We start from the raw sequence: 22,502 nt of genomic DNA, 5'->3' as shown, positions 1-22,502 counted from the left end.
AGACAATCTCATTCCAGTAGGCCTTTAATCTATTTTGGTGTGAAGCCCAAGAGCGAAAGCAGCCTGGAACGGGAACATAGGAACGTGCACTATATTATTTATTATCGCCATCATTTGGAGCTCTTGTGTGAGCGGGTGTTCATAGTGTTGTGTTGACCTCATGTTGATGTGCGTCTCATCACATGTGACCGGGAGGCCGACCCCAAGTGATGGATGTGTCTGCACACGTGCACCTTGCAGTCATTAATTGAAAATTGAGACAGTGTTTAGATGATGCTATTGATTTTATCATCGCCGTGAGAAATGAGACGGGGGTGAAAGAGGGAGAACAGCGGGGGGGTGGCATGGCAGGTGTGTAATAGGTGTAGGGGGTGTGGGGAGGGCATAGTGGAGTCGTAAATGTGCTTGTAAATGCAGTGTAGTAGCAGCAGGCGTCTAACCTTAAAGCTGCGGCAACCATCAGGCCGGTGAAGGTTGAGCAGCCCATCCACTGGGTTTTCTTCACCAATCAATCAGATCCCTGGGCGGTTTATAAGTCAACATAAAACCTCCAAGAGCGTTGCTCCAAGTAATCGATGGGCGCCGGGGGAGTGGTGTTTACACTCCTCACTGTGTGTCTCTCATGGCCTTCCAAATGTCTCGTCACACCTCCAACCATAGGCGCCGATCTACATTTCTGCCAGTGGGTGCTCGTTGGGTGTGTATTAGGGTTGTCCCGATACCAAAATGTTGCTACCGAATGTGTTTCGGTACTTTTCTAAATAAAGGGGACCACAAACACTGTCATTATTGGCTTTATTTTAACAGAAAAAATCTTACGGTACATTAAACATATGTTTCTTATTACAATTTTGTAGCGTCCCGGAAGAGTTGGTGTTGCAGGGAACTCTGGGAATTTGTTCTGTAGTGTTTATGTTGTGTTGCAGTGCAAATGCGGACTGGACACTGGCCGAGAGTGGAGACGGCTGTCCTGGTTGCTTTGTTGGGTCTGCTCCCGTCTCTGGCCATCGTCCCTCCACCCCAGCGGACGATGGCGTGGAACACCGCAGAGGCCACCATAGTGGATATGTTTATTTTACTTTTTATTCATAGCTGTATGTAGAAGTGTCTGGTTGTATCTGCTGCTTTAATGTCTTTAATGTCCTATGTGTTCTTTGATGTTTGATGTTTCCCTCTTACACACATGTTAGAGGGATGTGTACTATGGCTATGAGTTGTTGTTTTTTTCCCTTGGCCTCAGTTTGCACCCCCTCTCCAGGGCCCAGGCTAAGACCGATTTTTTTATTTTATCTTCTATTTTTTTCTCCCCCCCTTGTTTACCTGTATCTCATCTTTTTTTGTAAGGGGCGCTGGAAGCCGGCAGACCCGTCAGCGATCCTGTTCTGTCTCCCTGTAATGTTTGTCTGATCTTGAATGGGATTGTGCTGAAAATTGTAATTTTCCTGAAGGAACTCTCCTGACGGAATAAATAAAGTACTATCTATCTATCTATCTATCTAAATATTCTCCCAAGAATGTGTTTGTTGTTGTTGTTTAGTGTGGTTTCGCTATATGGCACTGCTTTATGACAGCGTTGGCATTGTTCATACTGCCACCCATAGTGTGACATGTATGGCTGTTGAATCAGTATGCACTTCATTCACTTGTGTGCAGTGTGTTCTAAGTTGAGATGATTGTGTCATTAGTTCATTCTTAATCACAATTACATTTGGGTTAGACTTTGTAATCATAGACAAGAAGAATTCTGACTTTCTTGTTGTGTGAAACGGACTACACTCATCACAAAATACACAACAACAAAATACATTTTTCCAAAAATTAATATAAAGATTGAAAGTTGCCATTATTCCAGCCCCGAGGTACCTACGGCAGGGGTCCTCACTGGGGGCCGCATTGGGTTACAAAAAATTTGACCAGGGGCCAGGCTATATATATATATATATATATCTATATATATATATATATATATACATATATATATATATATATATATAGATATATATATATATAAACAATAACAAGTCACATGTCCACTGATGTTTAAAAACTCTACACTTAGAGTCTATATTCCATTTTCTACCGCTTATTCCCTTTCGGGGTCGCGGGGGGCGCTGGCGCCTATCTCAGCTACAATCGGGCGGAAGGCGGGGTACACCGTGGACAAGTCGCCACCTCATCGCATGGGCCAACACAGATAGACAGACAACATTTACACTCACATTCACACACTAGGGCCAATTTTAGTGTTGCCAATCAACCCATCTTGCCCCAACGATTTCCCCCCTCGTGCACTAATTGACTGAAAAAGTGTGCACGTGATGACGTCATGTTATCGATGGGACAATGCATTTTTAGACAATATGATTTGCCTGCGCGGCTAGGAAACCCTGAGAGTAACAAGCGGTAGAAAATGGATTGATAGATGGGCTAGAAAGGACGGATTAAAATAATAATAATAAAAAAATAATAAAAAATTGAACTTTTTAAATTTTTTTATTCAGGCCTACCCGCGGGCCGGATTTTGGACTGACCAACGGGATCGGCGCCTATGCCTCCAACAACTGAATATGCGGACATCAAAACCAACACAACTGTGAATTATTTTGTCTCCGGTGGCTTTGTGAAGGTGCTTTGGAACACGCGAACCAGCCCCTAAAAGGGCTCTAGTAGTCCTTCATGAATGTAATGTAATGGTAAAACAAATCCTCGTTAACAAAGCTCACACTGTCATAACGATACAGCAATTTGTTTACCATTTATGTTCAATTATTTGACATTTGTTGGCCATCCCTGGTGGTGCAGCGATACAAATGTATGCATTTTCATGGCAGTGATGGTGAGTTCTATGCCCCGTCAGGGTTTCATCCTAAAGGGTGTCTGCTGTAAAAACGAAGTTCAAACTTGTAATGCGATTAGTTCACTGTGACTGTTGACCCTGACAGGGAAAAAGCCCTCTTAGTTGAAGCTAAGACAATTAAATTTATCTCTTTATTTAATTATATTACATTTTTCTACAGTAAAAAAAGTAATCAATTATTTTGAAGTTTTTTTTAATATTCATCATTATTTTTTTATTACAGAATTACATTTGTTTTGTACTCTATATTTCTCAAGTTTTTGACGGTCAGAGTAATTACTATGCTTATGGATAAGTGGTAGAAATGGATGGATTTTTAATGTATTTAGTAATTTATTTAAAAATATATAGTTTTATTTTTCGCCACATTTCTGTTACCAACTCTACTAACCATACTCAATCATTTGTTTACTAATTGACTAGTAATCATCAATGTGATCATTTATGCTACTTGTATGTATGTATGTAAGTGTATATATATATATATATATATATATATATATATATATATACATACATATTTATATATACATACATATATATTTATACATACATATATATACATACATATATATATATATACATATACATACATATACTTATATATACATACATATATATATACATACATATATATATATATATATATATATATATATATATATATATATATATATACATATACATACATACAAATATATGTATATGCATGTGTGTGTGTATTTTACCTTTATTTTATAGTGTGGTGTACAGCCCTTTGTTCTTCAACTGTGGTTGCTTTTAAAAGGCTATATAAAGTTGGCATGGTATGGTATGGATTATACTTAATCAAATTATTCTGTTTGCAAAACCGTATTTGTATTTGAGTGAATAATTCAACAATGCTGCTGTATTTCTTCGTCAGTTGTCCATTAACTTACTATTTGGTTTTCTACAATTAGAGGTACTTTTTCAAGGATTATGTGGATTTCAATTGTCATGCGTTTCAGTAAAATTTGACATCTAGTGTTTATTGAATATTATTTTTTGTTTGCAAAACATGAAAGGTATTAACTAAACTTTTTAATGGGTGTATATTTGTGGTTGCAGTTGTATGAAACAAACCAAAATAGTTGAAAAGGTAGTTCACATGTAAAGCTGCTCAGTACAATACGGTTAAGTGCAGGGGTGTCAAATTAGTTTTAGATCAGGGTTCACATAGAGTAAAATCTACTCCCAAGTGGGCCGGACTGGTAAAATCACAGCACGATAACTTAAACATAAAGACAACTTCAGTTTGTTTTCTTTGTTTAATAATAGAACAAGCAAATTCTGAAAATTTACAAATCATATTGTTTTTTTTTTATATACATTTACAATGTGTGGATAGTAGTATTCTATCTTTTTTTGTCGTTATTTATACTTTCTGAATAAATTATGTGATTATATTCATCAGTCAACTCATTGGTGTTCATTTTCAATCCATCAAGATAATAAAATATCAAAATCAAATTACAGCATGTTATTTATGTAGTTTACCCAGTTTTTTTTTTTTTAACAAGTGTAGCATCTACAAAGATACAAATAATTGCTATTGTGACATCTAGTGGACACATTTAGAACAGCACATTCTTTCATTCAAAAATTTCCGCTCATTTTTATACTTAAATTCATCTCGCGGGCCGGAAAAAATATGTTTGACACCACTCGCTAAGACTTACAAAACATTTTTTAAGGGAAGAGACTCACTTCCCAGGCACACACACTCTGCCTGACATTCTCCATCTACCTCTGATTGTGAATGTCTAAATATGTATTAAGATTCTTTTTTTTTTTTTTACAAAAGAAAAACCAAACAACTGACTAGCACTGACAGTTGTGCTTTATTGCTGTACAGTAAGTACTTATAAAACATTGGATTTACAATCTCTTCTCTATATTTGCACAAACACAATGCAATATGTACAAACCCAAAATAGTCTCAAAAAAAAAAAAAAAAAAAAGGCAGTGAGCGATCCATTTTTATGTGCTAAAACATTAGCGTCCATGAAGTGGGAGGGGCACAATACTGCAGTCATCGTGAAGCTGCAAGGAGCACGGGTAGATTCCTGATGCACGACAACAACAACAACAACAACAACAACATACTATATCTGGCAGCAGCTGTTAGCCCCCGGACACACAACAGTGTTGTGTGAAGCGTCTCGGGAGGAAGGGAGGGAGGTCAGGTGTTAGTCAGTGGATGACGAGGCATGACAGCGCGATGATTCACAGAGTGATGGGAAGCAGGCGGTCATGGATAACGTCTGGAACCTTATCTCTAAACATACGGACACGGAAACAACACCCATTACTGCCTTAATTGTTGCTAGCAATGCTTCTTTTCTCCACGAAGCAGGACATTTTGGTATGATGCATCCATCTGGCTTCTTCTCAAGAGAAAATAAAGTACACCCACGTTTCTTCTCCTACAGTAGAATAGTCAGTGTTCAGCTCGTAAAGCTGTATGGATTTACTATCCGCTGAAAAGGACACGCAACCGTATTGTCTAAGAAGACATGAGGGTTTAAAGGCCTACTGAAATGAGATTTTCTTATTTAAACAGGGATAGCAGGTCCATTCTATGTGTCATACTTGATCATTTCGCGATATTTTTGCTGAAAGGATTTAGTAGAGAACATCCACGATAAAGTTCGCAACTTTTGGTCGCTAATAAAAAAGCCTTGCCTTTACCGCAAGTATGTGCTCGTGACGTCACCGGTGTGAGGGCTCCTCACATCCTCAAATGGTTTATAATGTGAGCCACCAGCAGTAAGAGCTATCCGGACCGAGAAAGCGACAATTTCTCCATTAATTTGAGCGACGATGAAAGATTTGTGGATGAGGATATTGATAGTGAAGGACTAGAAAAAAAATAAAATATAAAATTGAATAAAAAGCGACGGCTCCGGGCGGCGGCAGTGTGAGCGTTTCAGATGTAATTAGACATATGTACTAGAATAATTCTGGAAGATCCCTTATCCGCTTATTGTTTTAATGGTGTTTTAGTGAAATTGTAAAGACATACCTCAAAGTCGGATGGCTGTGGTGAACACGCCAGTGTCTCAGAGAGAAGCCGAGGAGCAGAGCTCACAGCTGCCTTTTTTGACAGCTACTGCAGGAGGACGCATAATCCACTGATGTCACCAGTAAGATATATATCACAATTTTCCCATCCAAAATCATGCCGGTTGACGTAGAGAAACATGTTCGCTTCACCGCTCTGTGTTAAAGCTTCACAACAAACAAAGAAACACCGGCTGTGTCTCGGTGCTAAAGACAGCTGCAATCCACCGCTTTCCACCAACAGCATTGTTCTTTAAAGTCTCCATTATTAATTGAACAAATTGCAAAAGATTCAGCAACACAGATGTCCAAATTACTGTGTAATTATGCGATGAATTGATGGGCTAGTATGTCCCCTCCAACCAATAACGTCACAAACACGCGTCATCATTCCGCGACGTTTTCAACAAGAAACTTCGCGGAAATATAAAATTGTAATTTAGTAAACTTAACCGGCCGTGTTGGCATGTGTTGCAATGTTATTATTTCATCATTGATATATAAACTATCAGACTGCGTGGTCGGTAGTAGTGGGTTTCAGTAGGTCTTTAAACATGATAGTGGGGCTGCACGAGGGGAGCTGTGGTTTATTGAGGCAAACATACATTCCAACATGGCTTTCTGAAGCACTACAAGATTAGATTAGATAGTACTTTATTCATTCCGTCAGGAGAGTTCCTCCAGGAAAATTACAATTTTCAGCACAATCCCATTCAAGATCAGACAAACATTACAGGGAGACAGAACAGGATCGCTGACGGGTCTGCCGGCTACAAGATCCCTTTCCATCCGTTTTTTTTTTTAAGTCCAAACGCACAACTAAGAAGTCAAGGGAACCTAACGGTGAAAGTGATGGACCTAGCTTTAAAACAGTTTAAAAAGAGTACAGTATAATAAAATAACTTTTAAGTACTTTTGTCATCCAGTCCACCAAAGAGCACCCAACAAGTCAATAGCAACAGCGGAATAAGATGTTTGGTCTTGGCAGAAATGGACTGCTTCCTGGTAGAGTATTAATGCGTCGTCATGCGCAGACTTCGACCGCGATCAATCCTGCGACGGCGCTGTCGATTGGTAACGCCGAATCAATCTGACACATTGAGGGTGATCGTGGTGGTAAAGAGAAATCAATTCAAAGCATTGATACTCTGCTTACAATTATTTGCCCATCGCCGGCCAGTCAGGAAACGGCAGGTTCATCATGGCGGTGGTACTGCTCTGTGTCTTTGGAACCAGTCAGACGAAGGGGAGGCGTGAAATATGAATGATTAAATACAGTATGAAGATTTAATTGCCATAAAAACAAAGTATTCACATTTTAAAATAAACCTCTGTCATTGCATCGAACCCAAGACATTCTTCTATTCTCAGACAGCGTGGATTCATCTCTGCGCTTCAGCAGTCACTATTTACACAGCGGTTACTGTGGAAACACCCGTACAGCTGCTTTCAGCCATTAGGAGGTCAAACACCAAAGGGTGGGGTGTGTGGGGGGGTAAGGTTCAAGAGATACACGGGTCGTGGGTGCAAGTCCAGACACACCAACGGTGGAGGATTCTGTACAAACACAGAGATCGTCTTCATTTTTGAAACTTTCAAGAACAGTTTACGGAATCCTCGCTGAGCCACAGGAGCAGCTTTGATCAAGTCTTTTTAAGACTGTGAGGAAAGGGAAGTGTAGCAGAACTGTTGTGACACTTTGGCACTGGGTTTCAAACGGACAGCTTCATGTTTGTAGATGATATTGGTCGGATTACTGGAAAGGTTAAGTGCAGTAGTTTGCCTACATAAGTCTTCTTAAAGGCTAAGGCAGTAGAGGTTACCAAAGTGTTGGTCTACATTTTGTTTAACCTGAACAGTTCCTGGTACTTGGTGCGGTTTTTCACTCGGATCCTAATTCCACAGGAAAGGTAAGTGCCATAGTTTGTGGGCAGAAGGTTTCCTTAAAAGCTGTTGGCCATAGGAGTCGAGAGGAATGCACCTTGGGATGTAGCGGAGGGTAGCGTGTTATGTTGTGCCTGAAACGTTTCTGGTCGCAGAATTTTTTTCTGTCGAATGTCCGTTTCACCAGAAAGTTAAGAGCAGCAGTTTCCATCCAGAGGTCTTCCACAAAAACTTTTGGTAACAGAAGTCAGGAGGAAACACCTTGGGATGTTACTGAGGGTGACTGAAAGATCCGTGGTGGTTTTGTTGCTGAAGATGAAGAAGTACCTAGAGCGTTGGTCTACCATTTCGATCACTGATAAGTTTTATGTACTTGGAGTGTGTGTGTGTGTGTTTTCTGTCTGATCACCAGCATCCAGATGTCTCACTTAAAGGATGTTGGGAACAGAAATCAAGAGGAACACACCTTGGGGTGTTACTTAAGGTAGTCGGATCTGATGACAAAGAAGTACCAAAAGCGTTGGACTACGATCTCTGTCACTGATAAGTATTAAGTACCTAGAACATGTGTTCTCTGTCCGATCTTCAGCATACAGAAGTCTTCCTCAAAGGCTGTTAGTTGGCAAAGTTTAGAAAAATGCACTTTGGGAGGCTAGTCTGATCTGCGGTTGTTGTTTTTTTTTAAAGACGTAACACAAACCAGCGCTTCAGTGCTGGAACTGTGAATGGTTTTTGGTACCTGGCAGTAAGCAGATGGGAGAGAACTGCATTTTGTGATAGTACTAGCGGGATCAGTGGTTGAAGATATAGAACAAACAATGTTATCGGTGTTGGAGTGGAGTACCTGGAAAGCTTCTGATACTTAGAGCGTGTTTTTTTGTCAGCTCTCCTTTTTACCACAAAGGTAAGTTTGCGTCCAAAGGTCTTCCTCAAAGGATGGAGGCAACAGGAAACAAGAGGGATGCACCTTGGGATGATACTGAGGAACCTCTGTGTTGGAACGGTTTACCTGAAAAGTTTCTGGTAGCTAGAGTGAGTTAAGAAGTCTGTTGACTTGTAAACGTCAGTCGCAGGAAAGCACATCAAGTATAATCAGCACCAGCTTTTCTCTTCTTTTTAGACCTTGTAACCTAACTTTGTTCTCCAACCCAGCTATGTCATCCTCTTAAATAAATATTCATGTACTGTACATGATGTCCCTGGGAATTTGCTTTCCAGTCACAAAGTGCTTCATGGTTGGCAGGGTGAAGGCGACCCCAAGGCCCCATCAGGTCTGTGACCGTGGAATACGACATTTGAGGTTTATGCAGCTCGAAACATTCCGTCCTAAGGTCATGGGGAAGTCTTCCTGCTGGACCAGAGCAGCGTGGGGGGCAAGGGCGGAGTCTGAGGCGGGCGCTGCTTCCAGTGGCCCCGCCCCTCACACTGCGCTTGCCGCCAGCGCAGAAGCTCCCGCAGCGTGGTGGTGTCTCCCTTGGAAAGACATGCCCTCTGGAACGCCTGATTTGGACAGAAGACGAAAAGGTGTCACGTTCTGACTGGCGAGCTAAACATAGTGGAACCTTGAAAGCGCGGTTTGACCAAATCTCAAGAAACTCTGAAAAGACTACCTCCACAAATGTAAGTCTGTGGTGCTCGGTAATGCCACCTCAGAAGGGTACCGATAATCGCAAAGAAGAAATATATATTTTGTTGCTAGTTTGTCAGATATGTCAAAAACATTCTAAAAGGCTATTATAAATACTGAGAGTAAATATCGTATTTTTCAGACTATAAGTCGCAGTTTTTTTTTTCATAGTTTGGCCAGGGGTGCGACTTATACTCAGGAGCGACTTATGTGTGAAATTACTGACACATTACCGTAAAATATCAAATAATATTATTTAGCTCATTCACGTAAGAGACTAGACGTATAAGATTTCATGGGATTTAGCAATTAGGAGTGACAGATTGTTTGGTAAACGTATAAAATGTTCTATATGTTATAGTTATTTGAATGACTCTAACCATAATATGTTACATTAACATACCAGGCACCTTCTCAGTTGGTTATTTATGCGTCATACAACATACAGTGGGGCAAAAAAGTATTTAATAAGCCACCGATTGTGCAAGTTCTCCCGCTTAAAATGATGACAGAGGTCTGTAATTTTCATCATAGGTACACTTCAACTGTGAGAGACGGAATGTGCAAAAATAAATCCAGGAATTCACATTGTAGGAATTTTAAAGAATTTATTTGTAAATTATGGTGGAAAATACGTATTTGGTCAACCATTCAAAGCTCTCACTGATGGAAGGAGGTTTTGGCTCAAAATATCACGATACATGGCCCTATTCATTATTTCCTTAGCACGGATCAATTGTCCTGTCCCCTTAGCAGAAAAACAGCCCCAAAGCATGATGTTTCCACCCCCATGCTTCACAGTAGGTGTGGTGTTCTTGGCATGCAACTCAGTATTCTTCTTCCTCCAAACACGACAAGTTGAGTTTATACCAAAATGGATACATGGATGATACAGCAGAGGATTGGGAGAATGTCATGTGGTCAGATGAAACCAGAATAGAACTTTTTGGTATAAACTCAAATCGTAGTGTTTGGAGGAAGAAGAATACTGAGTTGCATCCCAAGAACACCATATCTACTGTGAAGCATGGGGGTGGAAACATCATGCTTTGGGGCTGTTTTTCTGCTAAGGGGACAGGACGATTGATCCGTGTTAAGGAAAGAATGAATGGGGCCATGTATCGTAAGATTTTCAGCCAAAACTTCTTTCTATCAGTGAGAGCTTTGAATGGTTGACCAAATACTTATTTTCCACCATAATTCACAAATAAATTCTTTAAAATTCGTACAATGTGAATTCCTGGATTTTTTTTCACATTCTGTCTCTCACAGTTGAAGTGTACCTATGATGAAAATTACAGACCTCTGTCATCATTTTAAGTGTGAGAACTTGCACAATCGGTGGCTGACTAAATACTTTTTTGCCCCACTGCCTGTTGTTTACTATTCTTTATTTATTTTAAATTGCCTTTCAAATGTCTATTCTTGGTGTTGGTTTTTATCAAATAAATTTCCCCCAAAAATGCGACTTATACTCCAGTGCGACTTATATGTTTTTTTCCGTCTTTATTATGCATTTTCGGCGGGTGCGACTTATACCCTTATAAAAATAGGGTAAGCGGTTTAATCATGAGATGTAGTAAACTTTAGTGAAGTCTGTTTGTTGCTAGTCAGAAATGTTGGTTTACCATCTACAGTAGGGTTAACTAGCTGATACGACGAAGGATTTTAAAGTAAAAACAACATTCTAGCATGGCTTATGTCAATTCTGAAACTAGATTAGTTGCCTAACCGTTCATTAAATGTAATAAATTGCAGTGAAGTCTGTTTGCTGCTAGTCTGGCATCGCAGTCTACTTGCTATAGCCGCGTAAGATAGCTTGTATGACGGGCAATTAAAAAAATAATGGCAGAATTTACGATTTAAGATTGAATACCTGTTAAAACTGAGGTTTCATTCCTATGAAAATAGATAATGCTTGGTTTCCGAGGGTTATCCAGCCCTCGGTACATAACCTTTCCCCTTACCTCGGCTCGCGTGAATGTGTAAAATCAAAAGACAAAGGGCTAAGACAAGTGGAAAGGAAAATAATTGGGATTCAGCCTAAGAGCGTAGAAAGCGTATTATCGTTTTGGATATTGATTTGAAAAATTGGTAAAAATCTTAAGTTAGAATTGCACAGTGTTGTTTACCAATATGTGTACGTGTCTTTCAAGCTTAAGGGTAAAACACGTTTTGTCATTTTGACATTTTGTATATTCATTTAAAAAAAACTTGTGGAAATCGTAAACTAGAATTGTAGTTATAAACGTTGAGGGATGAAGTGCAAAAAGAAAATAACATACTGAGTAGTGTTGTCCCGATACCACTATTTTGATACCGGTATCAAAATTATTTCGACACTTTTCGGTACTTTCCTAAATAAAGGGGACCACAAAAAATTTGCGTTATTAGCTTTATTTTAACAAAAAATATTACGGTACATTAAACATGTGTTTGTTATTGCAAGTTTGTCCTTACTAAAATTATTTCGATACTTTTTGCTGTTTTTCGAAATAAAGAGGACCACAAAAAAATTGCATTATTGGCTTTATTTTAACAAAAAATCTTAGGGTACGTTAAACATGTTTCTTATTGCAAGTTTGTCCTTAAATAAAATAGTGAACATACAAGACAATTTGTCTTTTAATAGTAAGTAAGCAAACAAAGGCTCCTAATTTAGCTGCTGACGTTACATATTGTGTTATTTTCCATTCTATTATTTTGTCAACATTATTAAGGACAAGTGGTAGGAAATTAATTATTAATCTACTTGTTCATTTACTGTTATCTGCTGACTTTCTCCTTTAACATGTTCCATCTACACTTCTGTTAAAATCTAATAATCATTTATTTTTCTCTTGTTTAGATTAGTTTTGGATGATGCCACAAATTTGGGTATGAATCCGAAACCAAGTGGTTACAGGATCATACATTGGTCATATTCAAAGGCCTCGTGTCCAGGGACATATTTCCTGAGTTTATAAACATAATGTACATTTCAAAAGAAGATATTGTGATGCCAAAAAATATCGACGTAATCATATTAGTATCGACGGTACTTTTCAAGGGCGGTAAAAGACAGAATATGATTAATTGGCATTACGGTATACCGTACAACCCTAATACTGACAGTGGCTAACTTCCGCGTGCTACTTGGTGAAGTGTAGACTTAAAATTATACTTTTTTTACCTTATTGAAATGAGGTTGCTAGATGACAACGCAAACAGAAAACACCAAAAATGTTACAATCTCACTTAAAACATTGCCTGTTCATTAACTAAGCTTTCATGACGACTGTTTGTCCTGAGAACAGATTCATTCGGTTTTCCATTATTTCCAATGGGAAAATGTGCAGAAAGGCCAACAAAGCATAGGCTGAACTACGTCCCGACTTTCGAGGTTCCACAGTAATTGCATTCTGGTGATGGATCAATGAGGAGCTGAAAAGATCAGACAGTGATTTGGAGGATGAGAAAGCAGCGTGGATGACAAGCAGACTGGGAGGTTTCGATGCAGGCAGATCAAATAAAATAAATGGAGCAAAGAGATTGAGCACATGTGTCACACTTTGATCAGGCAGCCATTAGAGACCGACGCCTACCATACGGGAAAATTAGGACAGCGCCGTCACTTACAAAATTAGATGGAGATGAATCTACAGCCGTCTCCCGAGACGGTCACAGCAAAAGCAGCGAAATTCCCTCTCTGATTGACAGCTCTAGTAGCAACTCATCTGCAATTCCTAGATCTGTGCACCCTCCATGGATCATCACCTCAAAGGCGGTCATGTGTATTACAGTAGGGGTCGTTTAGCGGGGAGGATCCTTAGAGTCCAACATCAGTCATCCGCGAGACGACATGCGGGTAAATCAATCAGACAGCCATTCCAATCTGCATCAGTCGGTAACTCCAGAAACAGGACCGAGCTCCGATGATTGGTAGCGTAGGAACAGGAGACGTATGGTCGGATCTAAAAGGCTGCTAGAAGGTTGTAATCTGTGTTCTTTTATAGAAGGGCGGGTCACCTGGTGGCCTATAGGCTACCAAAATATTTCACTGATGGTGTTAAGTGTTGTTTTTACACGGGGGATGCGAGGCACGTCAGGACTGGCCGACTAGATACCGCTGCCAGAAATTGAACGCCTTGCTCCGGAGATGTGGCGCTCTTCTGGCAAATAAAATGATTCTTCCACAAGTTCACACAGGGAAACCTTGTTACGACTTTTACGTCCTCAATTTAGTTTGTCTTCCGAGGGCTGAGGAGCTCACCTGACAATACAATCCAATTTTTTCCGTTTTTATTTGTTTATCAGAATGGTTAAGTCCTTTCAGCTGGAAAAATTCGCAAATGAGATTTCGGTTTCATTACCTTCAATGAATGACTGTATTCCTTTTGTGAGTACCTTTTGATGAAACCTACACAGTGGCCTAGTGGTTAGAGTGTCCGCCCTGAGTTCGGGAGGTCGTGAGTTCAAGCCCCGGCCGAGTCATACCAAAGACTATAAAAATGGGACCCATTACCTCCCTGTTTGTCCAGATTTGTGTACCAGGCAAAAACTTAGAACATACACACAGCATAGTAGGAAAAGCAAAAATAAATAACCATGGAGTCAAACAACTTCACTCCCAGTGCATAAGTTAGAGAGGAAAAGCCCGTTAGCCCTCTGATGTCGCTCGATAAAGCAGACATGCCTCAAAGTTTGTGTCCCTGTTTAACCCCAGAAAGTGAGTTCACGGCTCAGCCTGGTCGAGTTGTTCCACTCCACATTTGGAAAACCAAGACGTCTTCCGCACAGAGGGATCAGAAGAAGGAATATCAAACACAGCTGCCATCAAACAGGGAGTCGTCTCCATAAGTCACTCTAATTAATGATGGCTGCATCATGTACTGTTCAGTTGGGGGGGTCCAAAGTTTTTGCTCCCAAGGGCCAAAGTTAAAATGTGCCAATGGTCCATGGGCCAAACAAAGTGATTTGAAGCGCTACAGCTGCACAATAAGTGAATAGTTTAATTGCAGTCTGCCATTATTTAAAGTAGTGTAGCTCACGTTCGACGGATGACAACTGGTTAGCCTTGCAGACATACCGTTAGTGATTGTGTGAGCTTAACAGACCATGAATACGTATTAATGTTGTTCCAATACCAATATCTTGGTACCGCTACCAAAATTATTCAGATACTTTTCGGTACTTTTCTAGATAAAGGGGACAACAAAAAAAATTGCATTATTGGCTTTATTTTAACAAAAAAATTAAATACATAAACATGTTTCTCATTGCAAATTTGTCCTTAAATAAAAGAGTGAACATACTAAAGAACTAGTCTTTGGGTAGTAACTAAGCAAACAAAGGCTCCTAATTTATCTGCTGACGTATGCTGTAACATATTGTGTTATTTTCCATTCCATTATGTTGTCAAATTATTAAGGACAAGTGGTAGAAAAAGAATTATTAAACTTCTTGTCTATTTAATGTTAATATCTGCTTACTTTCTCTTTTAAGATGTTCTATCCACACTTCCAGTAAAAGGCAGACAGTGTGTAGACAGACAAGGAAGAACGGACGCATTTTGGCTTGAAAACTAACGATAAAGGTGAAGTTATAACACTGAAACGCCCTCAGGAAGAGGTGTTTTAAAGACATTGCTATCTAGCTAGCAGCTAAAGTCCAGCCCCAGTCGGCAGTGTTTTAGCTACTTCTAAATCACTAATCCTTGTCTCCATGGTGACAAATAAAGTAAGTTTCTTACAAGTATCATCCCTGCAGGACGAGGAATAGCTAAACATGTTTCACTACACACCGTAGCTCACCGGTGTCAAAATGTAAACAAACGCCATTAGTGGAGCGACACCTGACATCCACTGTAATGATACAAAGTACAGGACCGTATTTAGTCGATACTACTATGATTACATGGGTATTTTTGGGCATCACAACATGTTCTTTCGTTTTTAAAAACATTTATATTATTTTTAAAAACTCAGGAAATATCTCCCTGGACACATGAGGACTTTGAATATGACCAATGTATGATCCTGTAACTACTTGGTATCGGATTGATACCCAAATTTGTGATATCATCCAAAACTAAAGTGAAGCATCCAAACAGCAGAAGAATATGTGATTATTAAATTTTAACAAAAGTGTAGATAGAAAATGAGAAAAAGAGAAAGTAAGCAGATATCAATGTCTGTAAATAATGTAAAAAATAATGTAAAAACACTTTACTTACCACTGTAATTACCGGACTACGATACTTTGCATTCAATGATTGTAAATAATGTAAAAATAAAGTAAAAACAAGAGTATAGAAAAGTCATATTGTTCCATTACCTTTGTTCATACAACTGTCACTACTCAACTGCCAAAGAACTGTAGACACCTTCATATTTGTTCCTTCTTATACTGTATATACTGTTTCACTATTTGATATTGCACTGGTACTGTATTTGACTACTGTACTTCTACTTTTACTGCTACTTCTACCATAACTTCTGTGATTTATTGTGCAACTTAATTGTCTTGTAATTAATGTACATCAGAGCTATTCAATTTTTTGTATTTTTTTGTATTTAGTGTATTAGATTCTGCAACTAATGTTTGGATCCCACTGTACGCAATATCTGAAGAGCATGGAAAAAAGCATTTCACTGTGGTGTAGTCTGCATGTGACAAATAAACTTAAACCCTTGAGATATTAAAAGTAAATGAACAAGTAGATGAATAATTAATTTTCTACCACTTGTCCTTGGATAATTTTGACAAAATAATAGAATGAAAAATGACACAATATGTGACTGCATATGTCAGCAGCTAAATTAGGAGCCTTTGTTTGCATACTTACTACTAAAAGACAAGTTGTCTTGTATGTTCACTATTTTATTTAAGGACCAATAAGAAACACATGTTTAATGTACCCAAAGATTTTTCTGTCAAAATAAAGCCAAAATTTCAATTTTTGTGGTCCCCTTTAGTCAAGAAAAGTATTGAAAAGTATTAAAAGTCGGCTCTCTTGGTTGCTTTGTTGGGTCTGCTCCTGTCTCTGGCCCTGCTCCCTTCACCCCAGCGGACGATGGCGTGGAACACCGCAGAGGCCACCACAGTGGATCTGTTTATTTTACTTTTTATTGTTTGCTGTATGTAGAAGTGTCTGGTTGTATCTGCTGCTTTAATGTCTTTAATGTCCTCTGTGTTCTCTGATGTTTGATGTTTCCCTCTTACACACATGTAAGAGGGATGTGTACTATGGCTATGAGTTGTTTTTTTCTCTTGGCCTCAGTCTGCACCCCCTCTCCAGGGGCCCAGGCTTAGACCGATTTTTTTATTTTACTTTAATCTTCTATTTTTTTCTCCCATTCCCCCCCTTGTTTACCTGTATCTCACCTTTTTTGTAAGGGGCGCTGGAAGCCGGCAGACCCGTCAGCGATCCTGTTCTGTCTCCCTGTAATGTTTGTCTGATCTTGAATGGGATTGTGCTGCAAATTTTAATTTTCCTGAAGGAACTCTTCTGACGGAATAAATAAAGTACTATCTAATCTAATCCATCTAAAATAAATTTGGGACCGGTACCAAAATATTGGTATATTATTATTATTATATTAATTAATATTATATTAATATTAATGATGTCTAGTAGTGTTGGTGTTTCAGGTGGCTGATGAGGTTGGATGTGTTGAACCACAATGTTTTTATTATTTTCGTTCTTTGCGGAATGTTGTGCATGTTGGAACGTCACCTCACTGGGGGGGAAAGAGCCTGAGCTAGTGCGCGAAGTGGAGAAGTTCCGGCTGGATATAGTCAGACTCACTTCGACGCACAGCAAGGGCTCTGGAACCACTTCTCTGGAGAGGGACTGGACCCTCTTCCACTCTGGCGTTGCCGGCAGTGAGAGGCGACGGGCTGGGGTGGTAATTCTTGTTTCCCCCCCCTCCCCCCACCGCTCAAAGCCTGCACGTTGGAGTTCAACCCGGTGGACGAAAGGGTAGCCTCCCTCCGCCTTCGGGTGGGGGTACGGGTCCTGACTGTTGTTTGTGCTTACGCACCAAACAGCAGTTCAGAGTACCCACCCTTTTTGGGTACACTTGAGGGAGTACTGGAAAGTGCTCCCCCGGGTGATTCCCTTGTCCTACTGGGGGACTTCAACGCTCACGTTGGCAACGACAGTGAAACCTGGAGGGGCGTGATTGGGAAGAATGGCCGCCCAGATCTGAACCCGAGTTGTGTTTTGTTATTGGACTTTTGTGCTCGTCATAGTTTGTCCATAACAAACACCATGTTCAGACATAAGGGTGTCCATATGTGCACTTGGCACCAGGACACCCTAGGCCGCAGTTCCATGATCGACTTTGTAGTTGTGTCATCGGATTTGCGGCCTTATGTTTTGGACACTCGGGTGAAGAGAGGGGCGGAGCTTTCTACCGATCACCACCTGGTGGTGAGTTGGCTGCGATGGTGGGGGAGGATACCGGACAGACCTGGGAGAACCAAACGCATTGTGAGGGTCTGCTGGGAACGTCTGGCAGAGTCTCCTGTCAGAGAAAGTGTCAATTCCCACCTCCGGAAGAACTTCGAACATGTCACGAGGGAGGTGCTGGACATGTTCCGCACCTCTATTGTCGAGGTGGCTGATCGAAGCTGTGGCCGCAAGGTAGTTGGGGCCTGTTGGGGCGGCAATCCTAAAACCCCTTGGTGGACACCAGCGTTGAGGGATGCCGTCAAGCTGAAGAAGGAGTCCTATCAGGTCCTTATGGCTCATAGGACTCCGGAGGCAGTGGACGGGTACCGACAGGCCAAGCGGTGTGCGGCTTCAGCGGTCGCAGAGGCAAAAACTCGGACATGGGAGGAGTTCGGGGAAACCATGGAAAACGACTTCCGGACGGCTTCGAAGCGATTCTGGACCACCGTCCGCCGCCTCAGGAAGGGGAAGCAGTGCACTATCAACACCGTGTATGGTGCGGATGGTGTTCTGCTGACCTCAACTGCGGATGTTGTGGATAGGTGGAGGGAATACTTCGAAGACCTCCTCAATCCCACCAACATGTCTTCCTATGAGGAAGCAGTGCCTGGGGAATCTGTGGTGGACTCTCCTATTTCTGGGGCTGAGGTCGCTGAGGTAGTTAAAAAGCTCCTTGGTGGCAAGGCCCGGGGGTGGACGAAAACCGCCCGGAGTTCCTTAAGGCTCTGGATGCTGTGGGGCTGTCTTGGTTGACAAGACTCTGCAGCATCGCGTGGACGTCGGGGGCGGGGCCTCTGGATTGGCAGACCGGGGTGGTGGTTCCTCTCTTTAAGAAGGGGGACTGGAGGGTGTGTTCCAACTATCGTGGGATCACACTCCTCAGCCTTCCCGGTAAGGTTTATTCAGGTGTACAGGAGAGGAGGCTACGCCGGATAGTCGAACCTCGCATTCAGGAGGAACAGTGTGGTTTTCGTCCTGGTCGTGGAACTGTGGACCAGCTCTATACTCTCGGCAGGGTTCTTGAGGGTGCATGGGAGTATGCCCAACCAGTCTACATGTGCTTTGTGGACATAGAGAAGGCATTCGACCGTGTCCCTCGGGAAGTCCTGTGGGGAGTGCTCAGAGAGTATGGGGTATCGGACTGTCTTATTGTGGCAGTCCGTTCCCTGTACGATCAGTGCCAGAGCTTGGTCCGCATTGCCGGCAGTAAGTCGAACACATTTCCAGTGAGGGTTGGACTCCGCCAAGGCTGTCCTTTGTCACCGATTCTGTTCATAACTTTTATGGGCAGAATTTCTAGGCGCAGCCAAGGCGTTGAAGGGTTCCGGTTTGGTGACCGCAGGATTAGGTCTCTGCTTTTTGCAGATGATGTGGTCCTGATGGCTTCATCTGACCGGGATCTTCAGCTCTCACTGGATTGGGTTGCAGCCGAGTGTGAAGCGACCGGAATGAGAATCAGCACCTCCAAGTCCGAGTCCATGGTTCTCGCCCGGAAAAGGGTGGAATGCCATCTCCGGGTTGGGGAGGAGACCCTGCCCCAAGTGGAGGAGTTCAAGTACCTCAGAGTCTTGTTCACGAGTGAGGGAAGAGTGGATCGTGAGATCGACAGGCGGATCGGTGCGGCGTCTTCAGTAATGCGGACGTTGTACCGATCCGTTGTGGTGAAGAAGGAGCTGAGCCGGAAGGCAAAGCTCTCAATTTACCGGTCGATCTATGTTCCCATCCTCACCTATGGTCATGAGCTTTGGGTCATGACCGAAAGGATAAGATCATGGGTACAAGCGGCCGAAATTAGTTTCCTCCGCCGTGTGGCGGGGCTCTCCCTTAGAGATAGGGTGAGAAGCTCTGCCATCCGGGAGGAACTCAAAGTAAAGCCGCTGCTCCTCCACATCGAGAGGAGCCAGATGAGGTGGTTCGGGCATCTGGTCAGGATGCCACCCGAACGCCTCCCTAGGGAGGTGTTTAGGGCACATCCAACTGGTAGGAGGCCACGGGGAAGACCCAGGACACGTTGGGAAGACTATATCTCCCGGCTAGCCTGGTAACGCCTCGGGATCCCCCGGGAAGAGCTAGACGAAGTGGCTGGGGAGAGGGAAGTCTGGGTTTCCCTGCTTAGGCTGTTGCCCCCGCGACCCGACCTCGGATAAGCGGAAGAAGATGGATGGCTGGATGGATGGAATGTTTGCAGTACACTTTTGCAAATAGCACTCAAAATGCCTACCTCTGTAAAAATCCCACACGATCGTCGCCATATTTATTTACAATGAATTCAGTGGAAGTTTACAACAGGACGGGCAAGAGAAAAGTAACGCTAGATTTGCATCCGACTAACCCACCTACAGTAAAGTACAGGTAATCTCATGTCATTGGAGCGTTTATTTTTATTTGGTCCTCTGGGGGTGGGGGTTGCACACATATGCGGTCCTCTCCAAGGTTTCTCATAGTCATCATTGTCACTGTCACCGACGTTTTCCGTGTTCGTGAGTTTTTTTCCTTGCCCTTATGTGGGCTCTGTACCGAGGATATCGTTGTGGTTTGTGCAGCCCTTTGAGACACTTGTGATTTAGGGCTATATAAATACAAAATTGATTGATTTATTGATTAATAGTGTTTAGACTTGTCAAGTTAATACTGATTCTGGTAATCATTTTAGGAGAATGCATGAATAAATATTTTGATCTACACATGTGCTGCACACCACCAACATGAACACAAGCCAAAAAAAGTTGAACAAACTGATTCAAAACAAAAAGTTCAAAACGTGGAATGCGGATAAGCAAGGAGACATACTGTATTTGGTTCTGGAATCAGATACTCTGTGCCGGGAATCTGTTTCCAGAAGAGTTTTCCACAAAACAAAGATGCATACAGACACTAAAGATGACTTGTGTGATCTACTGTATGAAAATCTCACACTGCGACAATGGATTCTATGGAAGCACTGTGACAGAATGCTATTTGGGATGGAGGACCATACACTCACCACATCCCTACATGGAGACCTGGGGCTTCCAGTAAGCCCCTACAGGGCGGCCCCAGCTCCGAATGGAGAAAAGTTGAGATGAGCCCTCTGGAAGATAAAGGAGGCGGTGAGAGAGACTTAAGGGTGACGACATGCTGCCTTGTCATTTGCTTGTTGATGAACAACATATATTTTTCTGGTCATCGTATGAGCACATATTGACAACACCATTATACTGTAGATCTGGGAAATGTTCATCAAGTGCTCTAATATGACTTCATGTGGTTTGGTGACCTTTGACCTTCAGGGCAATAAGGCTTTGCCCTGTCAGAAGTTGTAAAGTCAAAGAACCAATATGGTGAATCTCAAGTGTTTTGGTACTTAATTGTCTGGGAGTGCGGGAGAGTGAAAAGCAGCATATCAAGCCTTGTCTGCACTTTGGCAGGCAAATAAAAGGCTAAAAGATTAAGTCACAGAAGTGCGTACGTCGGTCATGTGAGTATATCTTGCTCTTTTAATTATTCAGACTTTGTATCATATACGTCTATTCATCAGTCTGTGGCCTGTCTCACTTTTCAAACGCTCCTTTTATCCAATTCCCACTTAGTTATATATCACGCAATCGGCCGCCACGGAACAAGACTGTGTGTGTGTATGCCAGGCTTTGAATTCACGTCTGTAACTAAACACGTGTGTGTGTGTGTGTGTGTGTGTGTGTGTGTTCTTGTATTGCTCCCCTTCTTGAGACATCAACAAGGAAAAGTACCTTCTGTATGTGGAACGGTAAACAAGTAAGGACCAAAATCATGGTCCCAATACGGAAAACCATTGCACATAATAGAGAATGTTTCATGAGCAACCCTGGTGGAGAAATCTGTCAAAATTAGGGTGGTCCCAAAAAGGAGGGATTTTTCAAATTGACTGTGTGTGAGTTTTAAAAGTGCTCCCCCTCTGGTCAACGTATGAAATAACAAGTGTGTGTAAAAATCTGAAGTGCTTCCCCTCTGGCCAACATATGTAATAACAAGTGTGTGTAAGGAATTGAAATTTGGCCAAATTTAATAATAATAATAAAAAAAATGTATATAGAGACATACTGTAATAACTTGAAGTAAATATTGAAGATTAAAAACTAATTACGAACAAACAATTCAACAACAAAAACAAAACTAAAAGCAGTCTTTTTCTCAAAATGCATCGACTTTTTTCTTATAAAATTGCAAACAATTTCTCATGTTCTTTCTGTTTCTGTAAATTGCAATATTTTCTTATAAAATTATGATTTTTTTTTTAATGTAAAATGACTTTTTACCGCAAAATGGTGACATCTGTCATATAAAATTCTGACTTTTATGACAATATTACCAATTGGTTTGTTGTTTTTGTAAAACAGTGAGATTTTTTTCAGTAAAATTATGACTTGTCATAATTTTGACAAGTAAAATTCCGATTATTATTAAAATATTGCCAACATTTTTGTTTTCTTATAAAATTGTGACTTTTGTTGAGTAAAATTACGACTCTTACTGTGAAAATTGCCAACGTTTTGAGCTTTTCTTGTAAAATTGGGACTGTTATTGAGTAAAATTCCAACTTTTATCATAATATTGCACAAATGTTCAGTTTTTCTTGTAAGGTTTTGACTTGTGTT

The 22,502-nt window shown here is 41.1% G+C and overlaps 1 protein-coding gene across 9 annotated transcripts in view; it reads right to left on the bottom strand.

Annotated features, from left to right (window-relative positions):
- Nucleotides 1-6,578: 6,578 nt before the first annotated feature.
- Nucleotides 6,579-22,502, bottom strand: part of myo16 (myosin XVI) — a 351,216-nt gene continuing 335,292 nt past the window's right edge. For 8 of the 9 annotated variants that reach the window (XM_061879193.1, XM_061879191.1, XM_061879188.1 and 5 more), the window contains one exon: nucleotides 6,579-9,325. In XM_061879193.1, coding sequence (XP_061735177.1) covers nucleotides 9,158-9,325 — 168 coding nt within the window. In that variant the 3' untranslated portion in view covers nucleotides 6,579-9,157. Of the gene's footprint in view, nucleotides 9,326-20,872; nucleotides 20,960-22,502 lie in introns of all 9 variants that reach the window. The other variant, XM_061879187.1, reaches the window with a different exon arrangement.

Source organism: Nerophis ophidion, linkage group LG19, assembly GCF_033978795.1.
Source record: "Nerophis ophidion isolate RoL-2023_Sa linkage group LG19, RoL_Noph_v1.0, whole genome shotgun sequence".
Classification (NCBI taxonomy): domain Eukaryota; kingdom Metazoa; phylum Chordata; class Actinopteri; order Syngnathiformes; family Syngnathidae; genus Nerophis; species Nerophis ophidion.
The sequence above is the reverse complement of the archived record's forward strand: the minus strand, read 5'-3'. Positions and strand labels throughout refer to the sequence as shown.